General features: G+C 44.1%; 1 protein-coding gene across 4 annotated transcripts; it reads left to right on the top strand.

Moving 5' to 3' along the window:
• The first annotated feature begins 12,132 nt into the window (after nt 1-12,132).
• Nucleotides 12,133-20,212, top strand: LOC116802204 (ribonuclease Y-like). Of its 4 annotated transcripts, XM_032725889.1 has the most exons (6): nt 12,135-13,096; nt 14,458-14,829; nt 16,191-16,562; nt 17,924-18,295; nt 19,657-19,842; nt 20,029-20,212. In XM_032725889.1, exons 1-6 carry the CDS (start codon nt 12,535-12,537, stop codon nt 20,154-20,156), a joined length of 1,992 nt encoding a protein of 663 aa, XP_032581780.1. In that variant the 5' UTR covers nt 12,135-12,534; the 3' UTR covers nt 20,157-20,212. The 4 variants fall into 4 exon arrangements, with proteins under 4 accessions (XP_032581783.1, XP_032581781.1, XP_032581780.1 ...); XM_032725890.1 differs by lacking the exons at nt 19,657-19,842; nt 20,029-20,212 and adding an exon at nt 18,296-18,507 and having other exon boundaries at nt 12,134-13,096; nt 17,924-18,109; XM_032725888.1 differs by having other exon boundaries at nt 12,136-13,096; nt 19,657-20,211.
• Nucleotides 20,213-22,893: the final 2,681 nt, after the last annotated feature.

Raw genomic sequence — 22,893 nt, 5'->3', positions numbered from 1 at the left:
ATGGCACCCCAGTCTTACGCCCACTCTGCCACCTGCCCCACACCTTGTGGCCCCTGCAATTCTTGTGGTCGTTTTTGCACCTTTTCTTGTATATATATTGTACATACATATCTATTTTTACCATCTGCAAGCGGCAAATACATATTAGGGCCGAGATTCCAGCGCTTTCACTTGGCCATCACGTACGGCAAACACAACAACCGGGAACGGATCCAAAAGTTCGCCCCACTGTGCAGGCACAGTGGCAGCAAAAGTGCAAATGTCATTCGATGCCTGCCGCATTTAAAGTATTACGGAATTAACATTTCTTTGTGTTGCCCCATTCTTCCCTTTTACTTTCCCCCTTTTTTTCTTTTTTTTGCATATCCTGAGGTGTGAGTGTGTGTGAGTGAGTGTGGGGAAATTGTGCTTCTTTTTGTGCCGTCGCTTCACATTTTTCATTAGTTTAGTGGGTTTGTGGCACATGACAGTCACAGTCGGGAAAAGCCAAGGAGCAGCCATCGCCCAGGACTCTGGAGAAGGAGCAATCGAGATGGCGGGAGACCAGAAGAGCGACAGAGAGAGAGAGTGAGAGAACGAGATAAAGAGAAAGAGAGATACAGAATAGTCGAGACGATAGCCAGCAACTAACGATGTGCGCTGTGCGATGTGCATACCTCAGCCATGCCCTTTTTCATCCAAAGGTCCCACTGATCTAGGGAACTACCAGTCACAGAGCTGAACTTTTTGGGATGCAGATGGGTTTTGATTGGTCTGCACAGATTTAACCATCACGTCAGCTATATTACGAACAAAGTCCAAATAGTCTAGGAATGCTTGAGAACGGTTGATCGTCATGAAGTTAATCGTTTATATTTCTTCCCAGATTTAGCTTCAGTCTTAGAATCAAGAGCACCATATTATCCTGGATTGTTTTAAATAATCAGTTTTAATACTAGGTTATAGAACAGGGTGTCTCTTAGTCGTTTCTTCTAGTCGTTTTGTGCTGCATATTATAGAACTCAAACCACTGGCACACTCTCATGAAGATATCGCTGTTGTTGTCGTTGTATTATTTCACTCTTTGACTTCCGTTTTCTTCTGTGCTGCATATTTCGTAAATGATTCAAATTTGTGCAGCTAGCGATTCGGGGAGGAGAAGAAGGGAAGGGAAAGCGCGGTTGAGGTTGCCACAAAAAAAGCAGAAGCAATTGTTGGGCCTAATTCAAAGTGGAGCAATGTGGCAGAGAAACTCCTTGCATGCAACACGGGGAAGCGAAGCAAGGAATGGAAGCAACTCATTTTCTTCATTGACAAAAGACCTCAAATACCAAAGGTTGCCGGTTAAGTTTTTAAAAGAAGATAATGCATTCAGGAAAAATATGACGTCAAGTTTCTAACTGCGTCTTCCGATACAAGTGAACTTGAAAATATGTTATTAATTAGTAATACCCAAGAGTAAAGCGTACTTTGTTTTAATAAGCCTTAATAAGAAAGTGTGCAAATGGAATCCTATAAGAAAGGTTAATTAATTAGCAAAATATGTGGATCCTAAGCCAAATCTCTGAATCGTGTACCACATTTACAAATGTATCCGTTTTACTGGCTCCGAACCACGAAGAATAAATAGTAAAAACTGGTTCCTTTACAGATTAGCCCATTCTAAGCTCTGCCAACAATCCAACCGGAAAAGACTTAGCTCAAGGACTTACACTTGCAACGTCTGCCAGCCAATTATGCCGTGAATCGAACAGGGAAGCGCCCCCCACCATATCCTGGTCTGTCAGATAGATGTCGGGACTTGATCTATGCGAAGGCGTCTGTCTTTATAGCCAGTGCGACAACTTCAACTTCACATAAACAATTGCTTAACCAAACACTCACTTATTCGGCCTGGACAAATGCCACACACACGAGCACACAGGATCCGGGAGAAGGGGCAAGCCCACAGCCAATCCTTGGATTATGGCCGATGTGGGTGTGGATGCGATGCTATTGTGAATGTTGCGGTGGAGGGGAATACGTTTTTGTTATTGATTCATAAATATTTCAATACACATCGAACTGAACGGAAACATGGCAACCAATTTCAATGAATATATCAAACAACTATAAAAATGCCGCAAAGTGTTTTCTTTTGCCCACCAGTTTACCTTGAGAAACCATCTACCCCATATTCCCCATATACCCCACGCTAATGCTTATCGGCATCAACAGTTAAAGAAGAAATTCCTTTTTTTCAGCTCTTCTTGAATTTTCATTTTTATTTATTTGCGCATATGTGATTTCGTCCAATAGAAAAAATGCTCATGAAAGTGTAGGAATTGTGGAATGCCCTTTAGAGTGTTTCTATCTGTTCGGCTATGGATATCTTTCATGCTGGCTTTTCATAAATTATTAAGTCTTGAATTCCAAGCTACCTTAGCCAGCTTATGGTTTCGGCTTTAAGCACTTGAACCTCGTATTTGGTTGTAATTTAACTTTATTTGAATTGACTTTTAACTGATTTGTTTTCCCTTGAAGCAACCGCAATTTAAACTAGAAACTCAGCTGCAACTACTTTAGAGTAAATCACATGCTTAACAAGCAGGACAAGCCTCTGGTTCGAATTGGAAGGCTCCTTTTATGAGTGTATGAAGGGAAAGAGTTTTCGGTCGGCGTCCCGGCCACTTCGTTCCACTTCTGGCCACTCCACTCCCCGCTGCAGGATGCTTATGGGTTTTTATGTGCCTTGTTTGGGGTGCTGGTGCTCCGTCGACTTGGGCTGCCGCATCCTTGAGCATTGAGCCAGCATATTGAAGTAGGCGTGTGTCCGAGTCTGTCCATAAGGTCCTTGTCTCCCGACTCTGTCCTCTGCCAATAAAAAAAGGGCCGCAACACACACCACACACCACACACCACATACCACATACCATACACATTCGGATTCAGATTGCGCCTGCTTACGGCTGGCACATAGTTATAAAGCATATATCTACTCCTTGGTCTGTTCCCCTGATTTAAATATCTCGTCGGAGTCGCAGACGGCATCGGTGTCCGTTTTTGTCCGCTGTCCGTTTTTGTCCGCTGTCCGTTTCGTCCGCTATCCGGAGTTTGTACGGAGTCTGAGGGTTATGCTAAATATTTATGCATGACTGCTTTTCTGTGACATCAAATAAATCACTTTTATAGTTTTTGGGGCTGGAGTTGCTCAATATTCTTTACCAGGTCGTGTGCTCTCTTTTTTTTTTATTTTATTCTTTGTAAATTTTTAGTGCGTTGGTGTCCTGCTGAGGCTGCCACTGGGGCTATGGCCATATTTATTGAGTCGAGCAAATTGCTAGACACAATTTGCATACATGCACAATCCGATCCCAATTGAAGGGCAAACAATGGCCACACACACGCTCGAGACACTTTGCTTAACCCTTAAAGACGACGCTTCGTCCTCAAATTTAAACATGGCTGGGATTGATGGCTGCTTGGAGTGTTGGGTTTTACCTGCAGCAGGATTCGTTGATTCGCCTGTCCGCCGGGCAAACCGGGACGACAAATGCTTGACACTTGACCGAAAACATCAAAACCCCATTAAGCCAAAGGCAGCGGGATAATTCGAGGGTACTGGCGGAGGAAGCTTCGATGCCCCGGGAAAGGAAGGATTTAAGCTAGGTCAGGGCTCAAAAATATATCGAATGTGCTGGAAATAGGATCTAGATACTGAGGTTTTAAAATTTCTAAACAATGTAAAAACCAATGTCACACCACAACCGAGCGTAAAAACATGGTAGAGCCTCCCGTATTTGAATAATTATTTTCAGAAAGGAAAGAAATCGAATTACTTCACAAATTCTTATGCACTTTTATAGGCAAACTATACAGATACCCGTTACTCAAATACTCGTTACTCAGCTAAGATAGCGACATTTTCCAAAATTGAACACGAGCGCCACCTATTTACACTTTTTGCCTACGACTTCCGTAACATCATATTTCTATGAATTGAATTGAATTGAGTGAGATTTTATGAGTTTAAAAATGTTTTGAGTTAATTTGAAGAACTAAAATGCATGTATACCCTGCATAATACAAATGCGTATTCCACAATGTTTTATTTGTTATTAAAACTACACGATAATTAAGAAGGAAGTATACGAATATATGAGAAAAATTAGAAGAATGAAATTCTGGCAACAATTATTTTAAATTAAAATATAAAAGGAAAATTACAATACATTCAATTTAAATTTGATTTTCATAATTCTATATTTGTAGTGCTTTAAAATCAATACTATATACCTATTACGAAATGCAAACAAACTTTTTGTTTTTTATCCATTTTGTATATTTATTATCTAACTTATTTAGATATAAATGAATAATAATCATAATAATCTCACCAATCCCATTTAAGTTGATTTTTTTTTTGTACTTTGCTTTTTATTTATTGAATCTTCTTGTATAAGAACTAACAATAAGTTTAAAAATCTTAACTATAACAAGTATTTTTTGAACAGTTGTATTATTTTTCCAACTGGTCTATGATTAAACGGCCCTAATAATTTATTCGCTGGGTTGGTAGGTCCTTTCGCCGGAGACGGGAACGGCTGCTGAGCTGGATTAGACCTCGCGCTAGGTGGTTGGGGTGCGTGTAAAGCTTGCTATGGTATACGGCCGCTAGTGTAAGGAGAGTGTTGTCATCCAGCTGAATGATGATAGATGTGGCCTGAAGATTATTTTCCGCAAATTCTTTGTAAAAGTGGTGCTTCATACGGTTCCTTATGAGTATGGCGGTGCCACCGTGTGCTTTTCCGTCGGGATGATTTGTACCGTAGAAGTTGATTTAATACGATTTTCATCTGTTATTCCGATCTTGTACTTTTTTCAATCAAATGCCGACCGTTTTTACCGTTTTAATGGGTGGAAAATGGCCGGGAAATGGGTGGTGGGTTGCGTGCAAATCCTGTTTGATTTTGGGGAAACACCTCGGCTTGCAACATGCCGCAAAACCGGCAAACTAAAATCTGCAAACTTAACAGAGGCGTCGCTGTCGCCGCGGGCAGAGCCGTTGACGTCGGCCGAGGCAGCGCCAGCGGCAGAGAAAGCTTTCCGCAAACAGAAGTAGCTCTCATCTGCATTTTCCCGCTCTCTCTCTTGCTCTCTCTTTCTCTAAGTCGGGGAAAAGCTCAACTTCCCTGGATGCTGTTGCTGCACATTCGCTTCCGGTTGTTGCAGCAAGTGCTGCTGCAGCTGCAACTATGCTGCTGTTGCTGCTGCCATGCACTGGGAGAAACTGCATTGAAAATGTTTTTAAAGTTGTAAACTGCTGATGTTTTATTTCCTAGATAGATTAATTTTTGTTTTAATTAGGCTGTAAAATAGATACTGAATATGAGGATTAAAAGTACGGTTATTCTGAAGAACTGATTGTCTACAAATCATTTCGCTTTTATACTTCATGTGCATTATGCTGCATTTTTGGCTGTGCTTGTTCTGCTTCTTCTACTGCTGCTATTTCTTCCTCTTCTGTTGTTGCTGCAGGTTGAAAATGTTGTAACTTTGCAGCTTATCCTGGAAATTACGTAAGCAGCGCAGCGAGCGGTGTTTGCAGAGGGGTCGCCAGGGCAGGAAACTAGGGGGATAGAAGAGGGGGTCAAAGGACACGATTCTAAAGAGAGAGACAGAGAGAGAAAGAAGGAGAGCAGCAGCGGCGCAGGGGGGATTGCAATACTAGGACTACTGCAATGCTGTCGCAATGAATAAGGCGGCAAATCAAAACAAAACTAAATGAAAAATAAATCGACGACAGACGAAAGGAGGGTGGCCAAGGGAGGGGAATGGAGCGGGGGGAAGGGTGGCTGATAGGGATGGGCTATAAGAGGGGCGGGGGTCTTCCCTGGGAATGCAATGAAGCAGCACAAACACAGAAATTAGGAGACGACGACGACGACATCGTTGCACCTTTTTGGCTAATGTCACCAGGGGCACAAGAGGAAGAATACGAAGAATTGGTGGCTAAGGAAATGGAGGAACTGTCGGGGAATACCTGACAACGCCAAATCCACAACTTTTCAGATTTATTTAAAACATATAAATAAAATCAAAAACATTGCACTATGATGCATGGCAGATGCAATAGTAGAAATTGGTAAAAATGTCTTATTTATGTCAACAGTGCGTATGAGTGATTCTTTTTTTCAAATAGCGAGCTTGGTATGAAGCACAAAAATACAGTGCTTACGCATGTAAAATATATAAATATATATATACATATATAGTTTTTTGAAAAGATTTTAGTAGATTTTTAAAGTAAACATGTTCCCGAAATTGACAGCATGGAAAATGTTACTGTCACGTGGCGTATGAGTACTATTTTGAACTTTTCATATTTTATCAGTATGTTTCCTCATCTAGTTTTACTAAGCAGACTGGCAGTCGCAAAACGCGCATGGAGTGTCCAGGAAGGCCAACGTTCATTTGCTATCCCGTGAAGGACCAAAAAGGAGCAAGACGATGACGATGCTGGCGGTTAAAACTTGGCTTAGCCTCCCAAGGGCTTTCCCAAAAAAAAGGGCGGCTTGAAGGAGGCGGGTGATATACTACAAACCCACGTAGATATTCTCGTACACACACATACATATATAGTTGCGCGCCTGTGTCTTTTTGGCAATGCACTATGGGGCATTTGGCCTGTTTTTTTTTTGCAAAAATGTGTTTTTCACAAGTATGCAAAATTGAAGTATTTTAGTATTAATACATTGGAAATATGTTAAACTATTATGTTTTAGCCGGCAAAAGTAAAAGTAACAGTGTACTGTTATACTGTTAATAACAGCTGTTGAACTCAGCTGTTGCGAGCACATACCAGGTGGCTGCAATGCGCGCAAAATTTAGCTTAACTTTCAAAGTGTTAAAATTTTAAAAGAAGATCGTAAAAGAGTAAAATTTGAAATGGATAATCAATATTCAGGTTTGTATTATGTATATATATTAATATATTGTTAATTGTGTGCGTCTATTTCTAACAATTTGTACATTTAGCAAGTGGTGTCAACATGTAGCTGTTAGAAAAAAATTTCAACTTTGAATAGAGCTATAACAATTTGTTCAAATTTGTTCAGTATGTGTTTATATCCATGTTGTAGTGTGTTCAATTCCTAACTCATATCAGGTAGTCTCTATGTGCGTTTTTTGCGGGTTTTCGAGACATTTGATTTTTTAAGGAACAACATCTCGATTGCCAATGCTGCCCTGCTGGAAGGGTGGCGCAAGCAAAAGGGTGTTCGTCAAAAGGAAAATTCTTTTTGCACTTTTATTAGTGGGCATTTTTCTGATAGCAAGCTAGACTTTAATGAATGATTAACGAATAGTAATAATAACGAATGTTTTCAGTCAATCTTTTGCGAAATTGGAGAAAATGCAATCGAAAAATATATGAACTTTCGAAAGTTTTTTCAAAGTGGTTAGAAGAACACCTAGTCCTGAAGGTAAAAGAGAAAAATAAAAAGGAAAGGAAATTAGCTGGATGCCCGAAAACGTCATATTATATTAAAAGTTTGAGTGGCCGAAGACAGCAAGTAGATGAACTCGTATGGGCGCAGAACCACAACGAACGTCTTTTGGGTCAAGCTGCAATGCTAGCTGCACGGAAGCGCGGCCTGCTGGATCTTGCAGACATACTTAAAATTCTTTATTTGAACCCAGCCAAGGCAAATATAAATAATATCCCATAATATCATCAATAAATATAAAAAGGCGCGTTCGAAAACAAAGTCGACTATAGTATCTCTTCCACCAGAAGTCATTCAAAATTTGAATTTCAAATGTTAGCTTGCGAATTTGAACGTGACACCGATTCTTCAGACTCTATTGATTGTAAAGATATAATATTGAAATTAAAACTTAACTTTAAAAATATAAAATTAAAAAAAAAATAAAAATAAAAAATTGGGGCGGAGTTGGGGGCACGCCCACTTTTCCAAAATATTCCTGGGGGCATATGTAACACATAAAAAAAATTCATCCAAATATCTCCCATAGTTTAGGAGTTATTAATTTTTGTTAAAAAAACAGGCCAAATGCCCCATAGTGCAATGGCCACGTGCACTTCATGAGTGTTTGCATGCGTCCTTGTGTGTGTTTGTGTGTGCCCGACTGTGCATAGCTGTGTGTGTGTGTGTGAGGCCAGGTTGCAAGCGTTAATATGCCACAAGCTCACGCATACACACACACACACACACACTCACTCACACATCCAGAGATAAAGAGTGCCAGCCAAAAGGATAATGACACTTGGCGCGCATTTACCGTTAGTTGGCAACTAACCTATGGCTGGGTGCCATTGTACGAGTGTGTGTGTGTGTGTGTGCGAGGAAGTTGGAGTTGTCATTGCGATGCGATAACTCTGATAAGATCCTTCAGTCCATAGACAAATGTTCAAGGAATGCTCCATTATTTTCGGCTTGATAATTGTCGTCCAAAACTTGAAATGGCAGGGAAAAGTGGTTCTACAAACATTTAAAGATCAATGAAAATAACAATTTGCTTGTAAACATTTGGTGCATAAGTTGAAAAACTTCGCAATGACTTTGGCAAGTGTTCAAGGAAATCTTAATTAATATTATCTGTTCAAAAATGGCGGCTTTAACTTTCAATGAGTATTTAGTAAAAAAAGCTTGTAAGGACCAATGAAATAGTTCGAAATAGTTGTATACATCAGAAAATGGCGTATAAACTACATTGTTTTAGCATTTTCGTTAGTAAACTTCCACTGCCTTCATGAGGAAAAAAAACGATATCGATTTCATGAGATTATACGATAAAAAATAATTATATACACTGTGAAAAGAATGAAACGCTATTTTTAGAAGCGAGGATACGGAGAAACAGAATCTCAAAATTGGAAAACATTTTTCTTCGAAACGGGTTCTTTTTTTTAATCTTTAGATGGAAATGTATATTTTAATTTTTATGGTCAGTAGTTTTTAATGTTCAATACCGTGTGTAAATTTATGTTTTCTTGCAATGAATACGTACAATAATCTATAAGATAAGTGAATATAATAAGAGAACTTAGTTTTCGTAAATACCTAAAGTTTTCTAATTCTTTGTCGCAAAGTCGAACTGCACTTGATGTCATCTTGTTTAATTAATTTGTGAAGCGTGATTTCGGTTTTAATGACTAACCATTATTATCCGAAACGCAATCATGGCGAAAGTTAGATTGTCTTTTTGCAGGTGGCAAGTGGTTGGCAATACAGCTTTGTTTGCCGATTTACCCTATGCCTTATGCCTTGCACCTTTTCTGGCCGTGTTATCTTGTTAATTGTGCTCCGGCTCCGATTGCAATTCTGAAGTGGGTCTTCGCTGAAGTTTTCGCACCTCGAGCTGGTGTGCCCGGGAAACCGTGCAAGTCAAGTTTGAAGTTCTCTAGAGCAAGAGAATCTATCCCGCTTTGGGGCGCCTCTTCTTGCTGTCAAAGGAGTGGCAACCAAGTTGGGCCACCTTTGCAGTTTGCCGTCGACTTAATTAGTTTGTTATCCCGCCGCCCCCCTTTGCAACATCCACGTGGTTGTGTTTCTACGTCGATGTCTCGTCTAGTTTTTGGTCCCTGGTCCTTGGTCCCTTCCTTTCTCCATTACTCCTCAGCGGAAGTGGTTTGACAATGGAACTTAATAAGTATAAGCGGAAATTTAATCAGCAGTATAAATAATGAAATGACAGCTGAATGGCTCGACAACGTTGCCCGCTCTTCCCTAGCTTTCCCACCGTTTTCCCTCGCTTTTCCGTCCCGTTTTGGGTTTCATTCTACGCTAAATGAATCAAAACTCATTTGCTTCGCTTGTTAACTGCGAATTGGTCGTTTGCCGCTTCGTGTTGTTTGTCAGTTTTTGGTCAATACGGATCGGGAATTAGTTAACTGTTCATCTACACGGTTATTGTAAAGGTTTCGATTTTAAAGTTCCAAATAACAATGACATACAAGCTAAACTTTTTGAATTTTTAAATTTTTTCAGGTACCTGCGAATGGTGGGCTCTAGTGTGGGCGTGTCCAACTGTGAGCTTTCTAGCTCCAAATCTCGCAGCTCATACGGACAAACAGCCGGACAGGCAAACGGACAGACAGATTTCTAGCGAGCGCAAGAATTGAAATGTGATTGCGGTCATTTTATACCGTCCAAAGGTCTCGGTGAAAACACACATATATGTATATAAATATTTATTATAAATAAATAATATTATAAGTATTTATAGCACATCCTGGAGTAAGTTCAAGTGGTAATGTTCCGGAACTTTTTTGACTTGTTAAAAAAAATCCTTGAAAGACTTTAAGGGAAACATTGCCCAAATGCTATTATGTATTTGATATCATGTCCACCCCTACACATCTCACCGATGTACATATGTACATAGAAGTGAATATAAATGGGACAACAAAGCAAAGGGTCTGGGTATCTTGAGTCCTGATGTCCTTCATATAGGTATTTCCGTGAATGGAACAGTATTTCTATTTGCATCCAAAATTAAAAGTTCTTTATTGACGTTCCAAAATACAAGAACGTATCCATTTCAATAAGAAGCAACTCTACTGGTTGTTTGGAAACAGAAGAAAAGTCAATGCTGGCAATGAAGTTGCCAAGGAAATTGAGAATTTGTGGGCGAAGAATTGGGGGTGTGGCGAGTCCTCGCTTATGTTTTATGTGTGTGCGGCGGAGCATGCAATTTGAATTGAACTTTCTGTATGCAAATAAACTTCGGGCTCCCCCCTGACAACACCGTTAAAAAGGGACGCGGGGTGGAAAAATGACTGGGAAACTGTGAAGACTTTAATTTTCCAATTCATAAACAATTTCTGAAATAAAAGCCAAACCCAAAGTAGCAGAAATAACACTGAAAATAATCCAGTTCGATTTAGATTGAAGAATATTAACACACACTAATACCCTGTCTGCAAAATTAATTGTCTTCATTACGTGTAACTCTAGTTTGTATTATACCCGTTAATCGTAGACGAAAAGGGTATACTAGATTCGATGAAAAGTATGTAACAGGCAGGAGGAAGCGTTAACGACCATATAAAGTATATACATTCTTGATCAGGATCAATTGTCGAGTCGATCTAGACATGTCTCAGGAACTATAAGAGCTGGAAGGTTGAGATTCAGCATACAGATTCTAGAGACAAAGACGCAGCGCAAGTTTACCACGCCCACTCTAACGCCCGAAACCCGAATAAAACTGCCACACTCACATTTTTGAACCATTTTTCGATACTTTTTCAAAATTTTATTAGTTTTGTAAATTTCTATTGATTTCCAAAAAAGAAAATTGCCACGTTTATTCCGTATTATCTATCGATAAGACAAAATAAAATATGAAGTTTCGCGCTGGCATTACCAATAGCTGAGTAAAATGACTATTAAGTTCAACAACTTTTCAGTTCCCATGTGATGAGTGGGCGTGGCAGTCATTGCCGCCTCCCGATGAGCTTGATTTGAATATTTCATCTACTGGCGCTGACAAATCTCCACCCTGCTGACTTTACCAACTCATTGGTCTCCGCAAAAGGGTTATTCTTGCAAGTTTATGCTGACTTCCTTGAGTGCCTCACTCCCTTTTTTTGGTGGGTGTATGTGCATGCCACATGATGGCAACGACCAAAAGTTATGTACATTTTTTCGCAAGTTTTATTTTCTGATTTTAACGTCATAAACTTTTCAGGAAGCAAACGAATCACTATCTTAATCCGATCGCAGAGCAACAATAATGTAATTATAGCTCGAAAAAAAATAAATGGAAGTAATAAAAAAAGGAAGTAAACATGAGGATGATTCGTATGGTCGAAATGCATAAAGCTATATTAATAGGCCAATCTAATAAAGTATAAGCTGCATTTAAGATCAAAGTTTTAGATATTAACCCCTCTAAATGGCAATTGCTTGAAGAAGTTCGTAAATAAAGAAGTGTTAAAGTTAGAGTTTAAAAGCTAACGCTTTTCCATTTGGTTCTATACGTATTGCAAAGTCTTGGAATTTTTGGAGAAACGCTCTCTGCACTCAATGTTTTACGTAATTAAAAGAGCCTATCTGCTTTGGTTTAGCAAACACATCTTCTGCAAAATTGCAATATAGCTGTATAGGAGCATCTGGTAAGTAAAGGGTGTGGCCAGAGGAATTGATGGTAGTGCAAGGCAAAACGGTGGCAATCCTGCAACTAAAACAACCCTAGACATATATCGACAACTATTAGCAATCGAAAAACAACGAGGCTGGAATAACGTTTTGGAAATTATAACAGGGCAGCCTTTTTAGAGAAACACACACTTTAAGGAGACGCATAAGAGCTCTCAAATTGTCGCCGGTGGAAGCTAACATTGAACTCCACCAGTCCGGTCAAACTTACACTCTGTTTCAACAAGGTCTACATTCTAGGATAGCGAGAAGATCCGGGCAGTACCGTAAGGAGACCGAGGCAGACTGAAGCACGTAGTGCGGATTGCAGAGAGGTAGAAGTCGTAACGGTGCTGGGAGAAGACAGAGACACCGGAGCAGACGCCAAGGGAATTACGGGGAAGCCCAAATGGAGGGTCGAAAACCGTGGCGGAAGGTGGCAGAAGCTTTGAGCACAGACGATCAGAAGCAACATGAAGAAGAACCGCCGAAAATGGCCGGCCTAGGTCAGGGTCCGGAAGAGCCAGCCCTCCAAGGAGCAAGTGCGGTGGGGAGTGGCGCCCGAATCATGCCACAAACGATGGAACTGCCCGACCTAGGTCAGGGTCCGGAAGAGCGAGCCCTCCAAGAAGCAAGGGTGATCGGGCGAGACGCACGAATCATGCCACAGGCGATGGTACTGTCCGCCCTAGGTCAGAGTCCGGAAGAGCAAGCCCGCCAAGAAGCAAGGGTGATCGGGCGAGACGCACGAATCATGCCACATACGATGGAACTGGCCGCCCTAGGTCAGGGTCCGGAAGAGCGAGCCCTCCAAGAAGCAAGGGTGATCGGGCGTGTCGCCCGAATCATGCCACAGGCGATGGTACTGTCCGCCCTAGGTCAGAGTCCGGAAGAGCAAGCCCGCCAAGAAGCAAGGGTGATCGGGCGAGACGCACGAATCATGCCACATACGATGGAACTGGCCGCCCTAGGTCAGGGTCCGGAGGAGCAGGGCCAGGGACCTGACTGCAGACCGGATCTTACCGGGGACCGCCCCAGTCTTCAAGGAGGCGGAACTAAGCCCCAAAGTGAGGGGGGAGACGTCGGGCGTCAAGGCTGACCGCCTGGAAGCAATAAAGCCCCGCAGCCCAACCGCTTGGCAGCACGGAGAGAGTATGAGGAGGAACGCGTGCCAACAATAAAGGTGAAGGAAATAAGAACTACTGAGTGTTGTTACTGGAACGGGGTGATCACGTTTGATATAAATTTGGTGAGACGAGCGCACGAAATCTTCTGAGCTAGCCGCACGTATCTCGTAGCGAGTACAACTAACTAAATCAGTTCAGTCCGGGTTGTAAGGACAACTGAGGAAGGTGCTTAGAAGACTGCTGAACTGAGAAACGAAACGGAGTCCGGGGGCAGTGTCAATGAATAGCCAGGGAACTGCATATAATCACGGTGCAATACGTTAGATTTAATTAGAATTGAGTCAAAAGTGAACCAAATATACATTTTTATACCCGTTACTTGTAGAGTAGGGTTTTTAAACCATTTTTCACAATTTTTTCATAATTTTCCTGGTCTTGCAAATTTCTATCAATTTGCCAAAAAACTTTTTGCCACGCCCACTCTAACGACCTTATGCCGCCAAACCGGTCAAAAGAGCCTATCTGCTTTGGTTTAGCAGGCACATCTTCTGCAAAATTGCAATATCGCTGTATAGGACCATCTGGTAAGTAAAGGGTGTGGCCAGAGGAATTGATGGTAGTGCAAGGCAAAACGGTGGCAATCCTGCAACTAAAACAACCCTAGACATATATCGACAACTATTAGCAATCGAAAAACAACGAGGCTGGAATAACGTTTTGGAAATTATAACAGGGCAGCCTTTTTAGAGAAACACACACTTTAAGGAGACGCATAAGAGCTCTCAAATTGTCGCCGGTGGAAGCTAACATTGAACTCCACCAGTCCGGTCAAACTTACACTCTGTTTCAACAAGGTCTACATTCTAGGATAGCGAGAAGATCCGGGCAGTACCGTAAGGAGACCGAGGCAGACTGAAGCACGTAGTGCGGATTGCAGAGAGGTAGAAGTCGTAACGGTGCTGGGAGAAGACAGAGACACCGGAGCAGACGCCAAGGGAATTACGGGGAAGCCCAAATGGAGGGTCGAAAACCGTGGCGGAAGGTGGCAGAAGCTTTGAGCACAGACGATCAGAAGCAACATGAAGAAGAACCGCCGAAAATGGCCGGCCTAGGTCAGGGTCCGGAAGAGCCAGCCCTCCAAGGAGCAAGTGCGGTGGGGAGTGGCGCCCGAATCATGCCACAAACGATGGAACTGCCCGACCTAGGTCAGGGTCCGGAAGAGCGAGCCCTCCAAGAAGCAAGGGTGATCGGGCGAGACGCACGAATCATGCCACAGGCGATGGTACTGTCCGCCCTAGGTCAGAGTCCGGAAGAGCAAGCCCGCCAAGAAGCAAGGGTGATCGGGCGAGACGCACGAATCATGCCACATACGATGGAACTGGCCGCCCTAGGTCAGGGTCCGGAAGAGCGAGCCCTCCAAGAAGCAAGGGTGATCGGGCGTGTCGCCCGAATCATGCCACAGGCGATGGTACTGTCCGCCCTAGGTCAGAGTCCGGAAGAGCAAGCCCGCCAAGAAGCAAGGGTGATCGGGCGAGACGCACGAATCATGCCACATACGATGGAACTGGCCGCCCTAGGTCAGGGTCCGGAGGAGCAGGGCCAGGGACCTGACTGCAGACCGGATCTTACCGGGGACCGCCCCAGTCTTCAAGGAGGCGGAACTAAGCCCCAAAGTGAGGGGGGAGACGTCGGGCGTCAAGGCTGACCGCCTGGAAGCAATAAAGCCCCGCAGCCCAACCGCTTGGCAGCACGGAGAGAGTATGAGGAGGAACGCGTGCCAACAATAAAGGTGAAGGAAATAAGAACTACTGAGTGTTGTTACTGGAACGGGGTGATCACGTTTGATATAAATTTGGTGAGACGAGCGCACGAAATCTTCTGAGCTAGCCGCACGTATCTCGTAGCGAGTACAACTAACTAAATCAGTTCAGTCCGGGTTGTAAGGACAACTGAGGAAGGTGCTTAGAAGACTGCTGAACTGAGAAACGAAACGGAGTCCGGGGGCAGTGTCAATGAATAGCCAGGGAACTGCATATAATCACGGTGCAATACGTTAGATTTAATTAGAATTGAGTCAAAAGTGAACCAAATATACATTTTTATACCCGTTACTTGTAGAGTAGGGTTTTTAAACCATTTTTCACAATTTTTTCATAATTTTCCTGGTCTTGCAAATTTCTATCAATTTGCCAAAAAACTTTTTGCCACGCCCACTCTAACGACCTTATGCCGCCAAACCGGTCAAAAGAGCCTATCTGCTTTGGTTTAGCAGGCACATCTTCTGCAAAATTGCAATATCGCTGTATAGGACCATCTGGTAAGTAAAGGGTGTGGCCAGAGGAATTGATGGTAGTGCAAGGCAAAACGGTGGCAATCCTGCAACTAAAACAACCCTAGACATATATCGACAACTATTAGCAATCGAAAAACAACGAGGCTGGAATAACGTTTTGGAAATTATAACAGGGCAGCCTTTTTAGAGAAACACACACTTTAAGGAGACGCATAAGAGCTCTCAAATTGTCGCCGGTGGAAGCTAACATTGAACTCCACCAGTCCGGTCAAACTTACACTCTGTTTCAACAAGGTCTACATTCTAGGATAGCGAGAAGATCCGGGCAGTACCGTAAGGAGACCGAGGCAGACTGAAGCACGTAGTGCGGATTGCAGAGAGGTAGAAGTCGTAACGGTGCTGGGAGAAGACAGAGACACCGGAGCAGACGCCAAGGGAATTACGGGGAAGCCCAAATGGAGGGTCGAAAACCGTGGCGGAAGGTGGCAGAAGCTTTGAGCACAGACGATCAGAAGCAACATGAAGAAGAACCGCCGAAAATGGCCGGCCTAGGTCAGGGTCCGGAAGAGCCAGCCCTCCAAGGAGCAAGTGCGGTGGGGAGTGGCGCCCGAATCATGCCACAAACGATGGAACTGCCCGACCTAGGTCAGGGTCCGGAAGAGCGAGCCCTCCAAGAAGCAAGGGTGATCGGGCGAGACGCACGAATCATGCCACAGGCGATGGTACTGTCCGCCCTAGGTCAGAGTCCGGAAGAGCAAGCCCGCCAAGAAGCAAGGGTGATCGGGCGAGACGCACGAATCATGCCACATACGATGGAACTGGCCGCCCTAGGTCAGGGTCCGGAAGAGCGAGCCCTCCAAGAAGCAAGGGTGATCGGGCGTGTCGCCCGAATCATGCCACAGGCGATGGTACTGTCCGCCCTAGGTCAGAGTCCGGAAGAGCAAGCCCGCCAAGAAGCAAGGGTGATCGGGCGAGACGCACGAATCATGCCACATACGATGGAACTGGCCGCCCTAGGTCAGGGTCCGGAGGAGCAGGGCCAGGGACCTGACTGCAGACCGGATCTTACCGGGGACCGCCCCAGTCTTCAAGGAGGCGGAACTAAGCCCCAAAGTGAGGGGGGAGACGTCGGGCGTCAAGGCTGACCGCCTGGAAGCAATAAAGCCCCGCAGCCCAACCGCTTGGCAGCACGGAGAGAGTATGAGGAGGAACGCGTGCCAACAATAAAGGTGAAGGAAATAAGAACTACTGAGTGTTGTTACTGGAACGGGGTGATCACGTTTGATATAAATTTGGTGAGACGAGCGCACGAAATCTTCTGAGCTAGCCGCACGTATCTCGTAGCGAGTACAACTAACTAAATCAGTTCAGTCCGGGTTGTAAGGACAACTGAGGAAGGTGCTTAGAAGACTGCTGAACTGAGAAACGAAACGGAGTCCGGGGGCAGTGTCAATGAATAGCCAGGGAACTGCATATAATCACGGTGCAATACGTTAGATTTAATTAGAATTGAGTCAAAAGTGAACCAAATATACATTTTTATACCCGTTACTTGTAGAGTAGGGTTTTTAAACCATTTTTCACAATTTTTTCATAATTTTCCTGGTCTTGCAAATTTCTATCAATTTGCCAAAAAACTTTTTGCCACGCCCACTCTAACGACCTTATGCCGCCAAACCGGTCAAAAGAGCCTATCTGCTTTGGTTTAGCAGGCACATCTTCTGCAAAATTGCAATATCGCTGTATAGGACCATCTGGTAAGTAAAGGGTGTGGCCAGAGGAATTGATGGTAGTGCAAGGCAAAACGGTGGCAATCCTGCAACTAAAACAACCCTAGACATATATCGACAACTATTAGCAATCGAAAAACAACGAGGCTGGAATAACGTTTTGGAAATTATAACAGGGCAGCCTTTTTAGAGAAACACACACTTTAAGGAGACGCATAAGAGCTCTCAAATTGTCGCCGGTGGAAGCTAACATTGAACTCCACCAGTCCGGTCAAACTTACACTCTGTTTCAACAAGGTCTACATTCTAGGATAGCGAGAAGATCCGGGCAGTACCGTAAGGAGACCGAGGCAGACTGAAGCACGTAGTGCGGATTGCAGAGAGGTAGAAGTCGTAACGGTGCTGGGAGAAGACAGAGACACCGGAGCAGACGCCAAGGGAATTACGGGGAAGCCCAAATGGAGGGTCGAAAACCGTGGCGGAAGGTGGCAGAAGCTTTGAGCACAGACGATCAGAAGCAACATGAAGAAGAACCGCCGAAAATGGCCGGCCTAGGTCAGGGTCCGGAAGAGCCAGCCCTCCAAGGAGCAAGTGCGGTGGGGAGTGGCGCCCGAATCATGCCACAAACGATGGAACTGCCCGACCTAGGTCAGGGTCCGGAAGAGCGAGCCCTCCAAGAAGCAAGGGTGATCGGGCGAGACGCACGAATCATGCCACAGGCGATGGTACTGTCCGCCCTAGGTCAGAGTCCGGAAGAGCAAGCCCGCCAAGAAGCAAGGGTGATCGGGCGAGACGCACGAATCATGCCACATACGATGGAACTGGCCGCCCTAGGTCAGGGTCCGGAAGAGCGAGCCCTCCAAGAAGCAAGGGTGATCGGGCGTGTCGCCCGAATCATGCCACAGGCGATGGTACTGTCCGCCCTAGGTCAGAGTCCGGAAGAGCAAGCCCGCCAAGAAGCAAGGGTGATCGGGCGAGACGCACGAATCATGCCACATACGATGGAACTGGCCGCCCTAGGTCAGGGTCCGGAGGAGCAGGGCCAGGGACCTGACTGCAGACCGGATCTTACCGGGGACCGCCCCAGTCTTCAAGGAGGCGGAACTAAGCCCCAAAGTGAGGGGGGAGACGTCGGGCGTCAAGGCTGACCGCCTGGAAGCAATAAAGCCCCGCAGCCCAACCGCTTGGCAGCACGGAGAGAGTATGAGGAGGAACGCGTGCCAACAATAAAGGTGAAGGAAATAAGAACTACTGAGTGTTGTTACTGGAACGGGGTGATCACGTTTGATATAAATTTGGTGAGACGAGCGCACGAAATCTTCTGAGCTAGCCGCACGTATCTCGTAGCGAGTACAACTAACTAAATCAGTTCAGTCCGGGTTGTAAGGACAACTGAGGAAGGTGCTTAGAAGACTGCTGAACTGAGAAACGAAACGGAGTCCGGGGGCAGTGTCAATGAATAGCCAGGGAACTGCATATAATCACGGTGCAATACGTTAGATTTAATTAGAATTGAGTCAAAAGTGAACCAAATATACATTTTTATACCCGTTACTTGTAGAGTAGGGTTTTTAAACCATTTTTCACAATTTTTTCATAATTTTCCTGGTCTTGCAAATTTCTATCAATTTGCCAAAAAACTTTTTGCCACGCCCACTCTAACGACCTTATGCCGCCAAACCGGTCAAAAGAGCCTATCTGCTTTGGTTTAGCAGGCACATCTTCTGCAAAATTGCAATATCGCTGTATAGGACCATCTGGTAAGTAAAGGGTGTGGCCAGAGGAATTGATGGTAGTGCAAGGCAAAACGGTGGCAATCCTGCAACTAAAACAACCCTAGACATATATCGACAACTATTAGCAATCGAAAAACAACGAGGCTGGAATAACGTTTTGGAAATTATAACAGGGCAGCCTTTTTAGAGAAACACACACTTTAAGGAGACGCATAAGAGCTCTCAAATTGTCGCCGGTGGAAGCTAACATTGAACTCCACCAGTCCGGTCAAACTTACACTCTGTTTCAACAAGGTCTACATTCTAGGATAGCGAGAAGATCCGGGCAGTACCGTAAGGAGACCGAGGCAGACTGAAGCACGTAGTGCGGATTGCAGAGAGGTAGAAGTCGTAACGGTGCTGGGAGAAGACAGAGACACCGGAGCAGACGCCAAGGGAATTACGGGGAAGCCCAAATGGAGGGTCGAAAACCGTGGCGGAAGGTGGCAGAAGCTTTGAGCACAGACGATCAGAAGCAACATGAAGAAGAACCGCCGAAAATGGCCGGCCTAGGTCAGGGTCCGGAAGAGCCAGCCCTCCAAGGAGCAAGTGCGGTGGGGAGTGGCGCCCGAATCATGCCACAAACGATGGAACTGCCCGACCTAGGTCAGGGTCCGGAAGAGCGAGCCCTCCAAGAAGCAAGGGTGATCGGGCGTGTCGCCCGAATCATGCCACAGGCGATGGTACTGTCCGCCCTAGGTCAGAGTCCGGAAGAGCAAGCCCGCCAAGAAGCAAGGGTGATCGGGCGAGACGCACGAATCATGCCACATACGATGGAACTGGCCGCCCTAGGTCAGGGTCCGGAAGAGCGAGCCCTCCAAGAAGCAAGGGTGATCGGGCGTGTCGCCCGAATCATGCCACAGGCGATGGTACTGTCCGCCCTAGGTCAGAGTCCGGAAGAGCAAGCCCGCCAAGAAGCAAGGGTGATCGGGCGAGACGCACGAATCATGCCACATACGATGGAACTGGCCGCCCTAGGTCAGGGTCCGGAGGAGCAGGGCCAGGGACCTGACTGCAGACCGGATCTTACCGGGGACCGCCCCAGTCTTCAAGGAGGCGGAACTAAGCCCCAAAGTGAGGGGGGAGACGTCGGGCGTCAAGGCTGACCGCCTGGAAGCAATAAAGCCCCGCAGCCCAACCGCTTGGCAGCATGGAGAGAGTATGAGGAGGAACGCGTGCCAACAATAAAGGTGAAGGAAATAAGAACTACTGAGTGTTGTTACTGGAACGGGGTGATCACGTTTGATATAAATTTGGTGAGACGAGCGCACGAAATCTTCTGAGCTAGCCGCACGTATCTCGTAGCGAGTACAACTAACTAAATCAGTTCAGTCCGGGTTGTAAGGACAACTGAGGAAGGTGCTTAGAAGACTGCTGAACTGAGAAACGAAACGGAGTCCGGGGGCAGTGTCAATGAATAGCCAGGGAACTGCATATAATCACGGTGCAATACGTTAGATTTAATTATAATTGAGTCAAAAGTGAACCAAATATACATTTTTATACCCGTTACTTGTAGAGTAGGGTTTTTAAACCATTTTTCACAATTTTTTCATAATTTTCCTGGTCTTGCAAATTTCTATCGATTGGCCAAAAAACTTTTTGCCACGCCCACTCTAACGACCTTATGCCGCCAAACCGGTCACGCCCACTCTTTGAAAATTAAATTTTTTTTTTCATTTCATTCCCCAATATCTATCCCAGCAAAATGACGAAATTTCGCGTTCGAATTCACACTAGCTGAGTAAAAAGAGTATCTGATAGTCGGGAAACTCGGACAGTGCACTCTCTCTTCTTGTTATGTTACTTTCGGTTGTATATGTCAATTATTAAATAAGTAAATAAAAAATAAATAGTTGAATTTTCAAAAATTTCGTATATTTCCTCTAATTTATTATTATAATTATTAAATATTTCGTTGTAATTCACATCATAACTTCATATAGCTTCATCGCTTTTTAAAAAATATATGAAAATGTAAAGTAATAATAATCTAATGTATTTTCAATTTTCAATCATCTGTACAGAAGCAACTAGTTCAAAAACGCATTTTTGAAGTAGTTGCTTCTGTACAGATGATTGAAAATTGAAAATACATTAGATTATTGTGTTATCCTTAAATTTATTTTTATATTCAAGCGTTAAAAGTTAGCTTAGATGGGAACGTTTGAAAAAGCAGCACAAACAGCACAAAGCACAAAAATTATGCGATATCCATTCAATTAACGCATCAGCTGGGCAAAGGGAGGCGGCGAATCGATGTTGAAATGGGGAAAACTGGGCGGCGGAACAGTGGGCGGGGCGTAGGGAAACGCACATATACAGAGGCGCATAAGCGGCCATATAATCACTTCAATCACGTTTGCATAATTGTTCAATTATGAAGCAATTACCGCAAGCGATGGCCGTCGTCTCAGTCGCTGTCCCTCTCTGACCGCCACCCCCATCCATATGGTCATCTCTGTCTGGCTGCGTGCGACCCGTCTCTTTCGCACGTTTTTCGGGTAGGCGACCGCGATTACTGAGAACACAGTAATATGCCAAAAACCGAAAAACGATGCCTGGCCACCAAAAATCATCAGGCTCATGCGATGTCCTTTGGACATCCTAAAGCACCGGACCGACGACCCTCCTCCCCCGTTACCCATTCACCAACCGCCCCTGAAGCCTTCAGCTCGTATTGGTGTGTCATATTAATTAAGCGTTTGATTACCTACCAAACGAACGCTGGGAAATCCATTCGGATTTGGTTGGATTTCCCAATTTTTTCCCCTGCGCTGCTAGCTATATTTGAGGTTTCCCGTAGAGTAGAAGGGATTTTTGGTAGGGGGTTTTCGGTAGTGCTGCGTTGGCAAGGAAAAGGAGAAGGAGAGGAGAGAGAATGGGGGCCGTAGAAGACTGGGCATAATTGCATGCAATTTTTATCGCCGCGAGGACAGATGCCCAGAATGACGATTGGTATGATGATAATGATGATGGCCGCACTTAACTGGTTGGTAATCGGTTATGCAGCAGTTGATAAGCCTCATAATTGCAGCAAACGCAAATGGGAGATTGTCAATTCGGGCATTAGACTATGAATCAAATGGTAAATGGACATGCAAAGGGGCTAGGATCCTGGATAGCTTGACTTTCCCTGCATCATGCATCCCAAAATGTGGTCAAGATTAGCAGGAAAGGAGCCTTAATAAAATTGAAAAGCTATGATAATTAATAAAGACAATATTAATTATTTAATATTATTACTCAATAAATTCTTTATTGTATTCTCGCCAACCAAAGTAAAAATATTTCCATAACAGTTATTTATATAAAAGTAAAGTTTTATTTATTTACTAAAATCGAGTAATTTTAAAACAAACGAGAGAGAATGCTGTAGTCGAGTACCCCGACTATCAGATACCCCGTACTCAGGTAGTATGAATTCGAACGCGAAACTTCATTATTTTTCTGGGATATTGGGTTAGATATTGGGAAATAAAATGAAAAAAAAAATTTTTTAATTATTTCAAAGTGTGGGCGTGACCGGTTTGACGGCTTTAGGGCGTTAGAGTAGGCGTGGCATTTTTTTCTTGGCAAATCGATAGCAATTTACAAGACTAATAAAATTATGAAAAATATTCGAAAAATGGCTCAGAAGTGTGGGTGTGGCGGTTTTGTCCGGTTTGTGGGCGTTAGAGTGGGCGTGGCAATTTTGCACTGCGTCTTTGTCTCTAGAATCTCTTTGCTGAATCTGCTTGCCTTTAAAGTTCCTGAGATATCGACGTTCATACGGACAGACGGACATGGGAAGATCGACCGGCTATTGTTAGATACATTTCAACAAATCTAGTATACCCTTTT

The sequence above is a fragment of the Drosophila sechellia genome, chromosome X (genome assembly GCF_004382195.2).
Source record: "Drosophila sechellia strain sech25 chromosome X, ASM438219v1, whole genome shotgun sequence".
Taxonomy (NCBI): domain Eukaryota; kingdom Metazoa; phylum Arthropoda; class Insecta; order Diptera; family Drosophilidae; genus Drosophila; species Drosophila sechellia.
This window is presented reverse-complemented; position numbering and strand designations above follow the sequence as displayed.

What these genes read in the sequence shown, in the direction of transcription:
- LOC116802204 (XM_032725888.1), top strand. Translation starts at nt 12,535, where the DNA reads ATGGAGGGTCGAAAACCGTGGCGGAAGGTGGCAGAAGCTTTGAGCACA. An exon ending in GATGGAACTGGCCGCCCTAG is followed by an intron (nt 13,097 to 14,457) that starts GTCAGGGTCCGG and finishes TGCCCGACCTAG; the next exon opens with GTCAGGGTCCGGAAGAGCGA. An exon ending in GATGGAACTGGCCGCCCTAG is followed by an intron (nt 18,296 to 19,656) that starts GTCAGGGTCCGG and finishes TGCCCGACCTAG; the next exon opens with GTCAGGGTCCGGAAGAGCGA.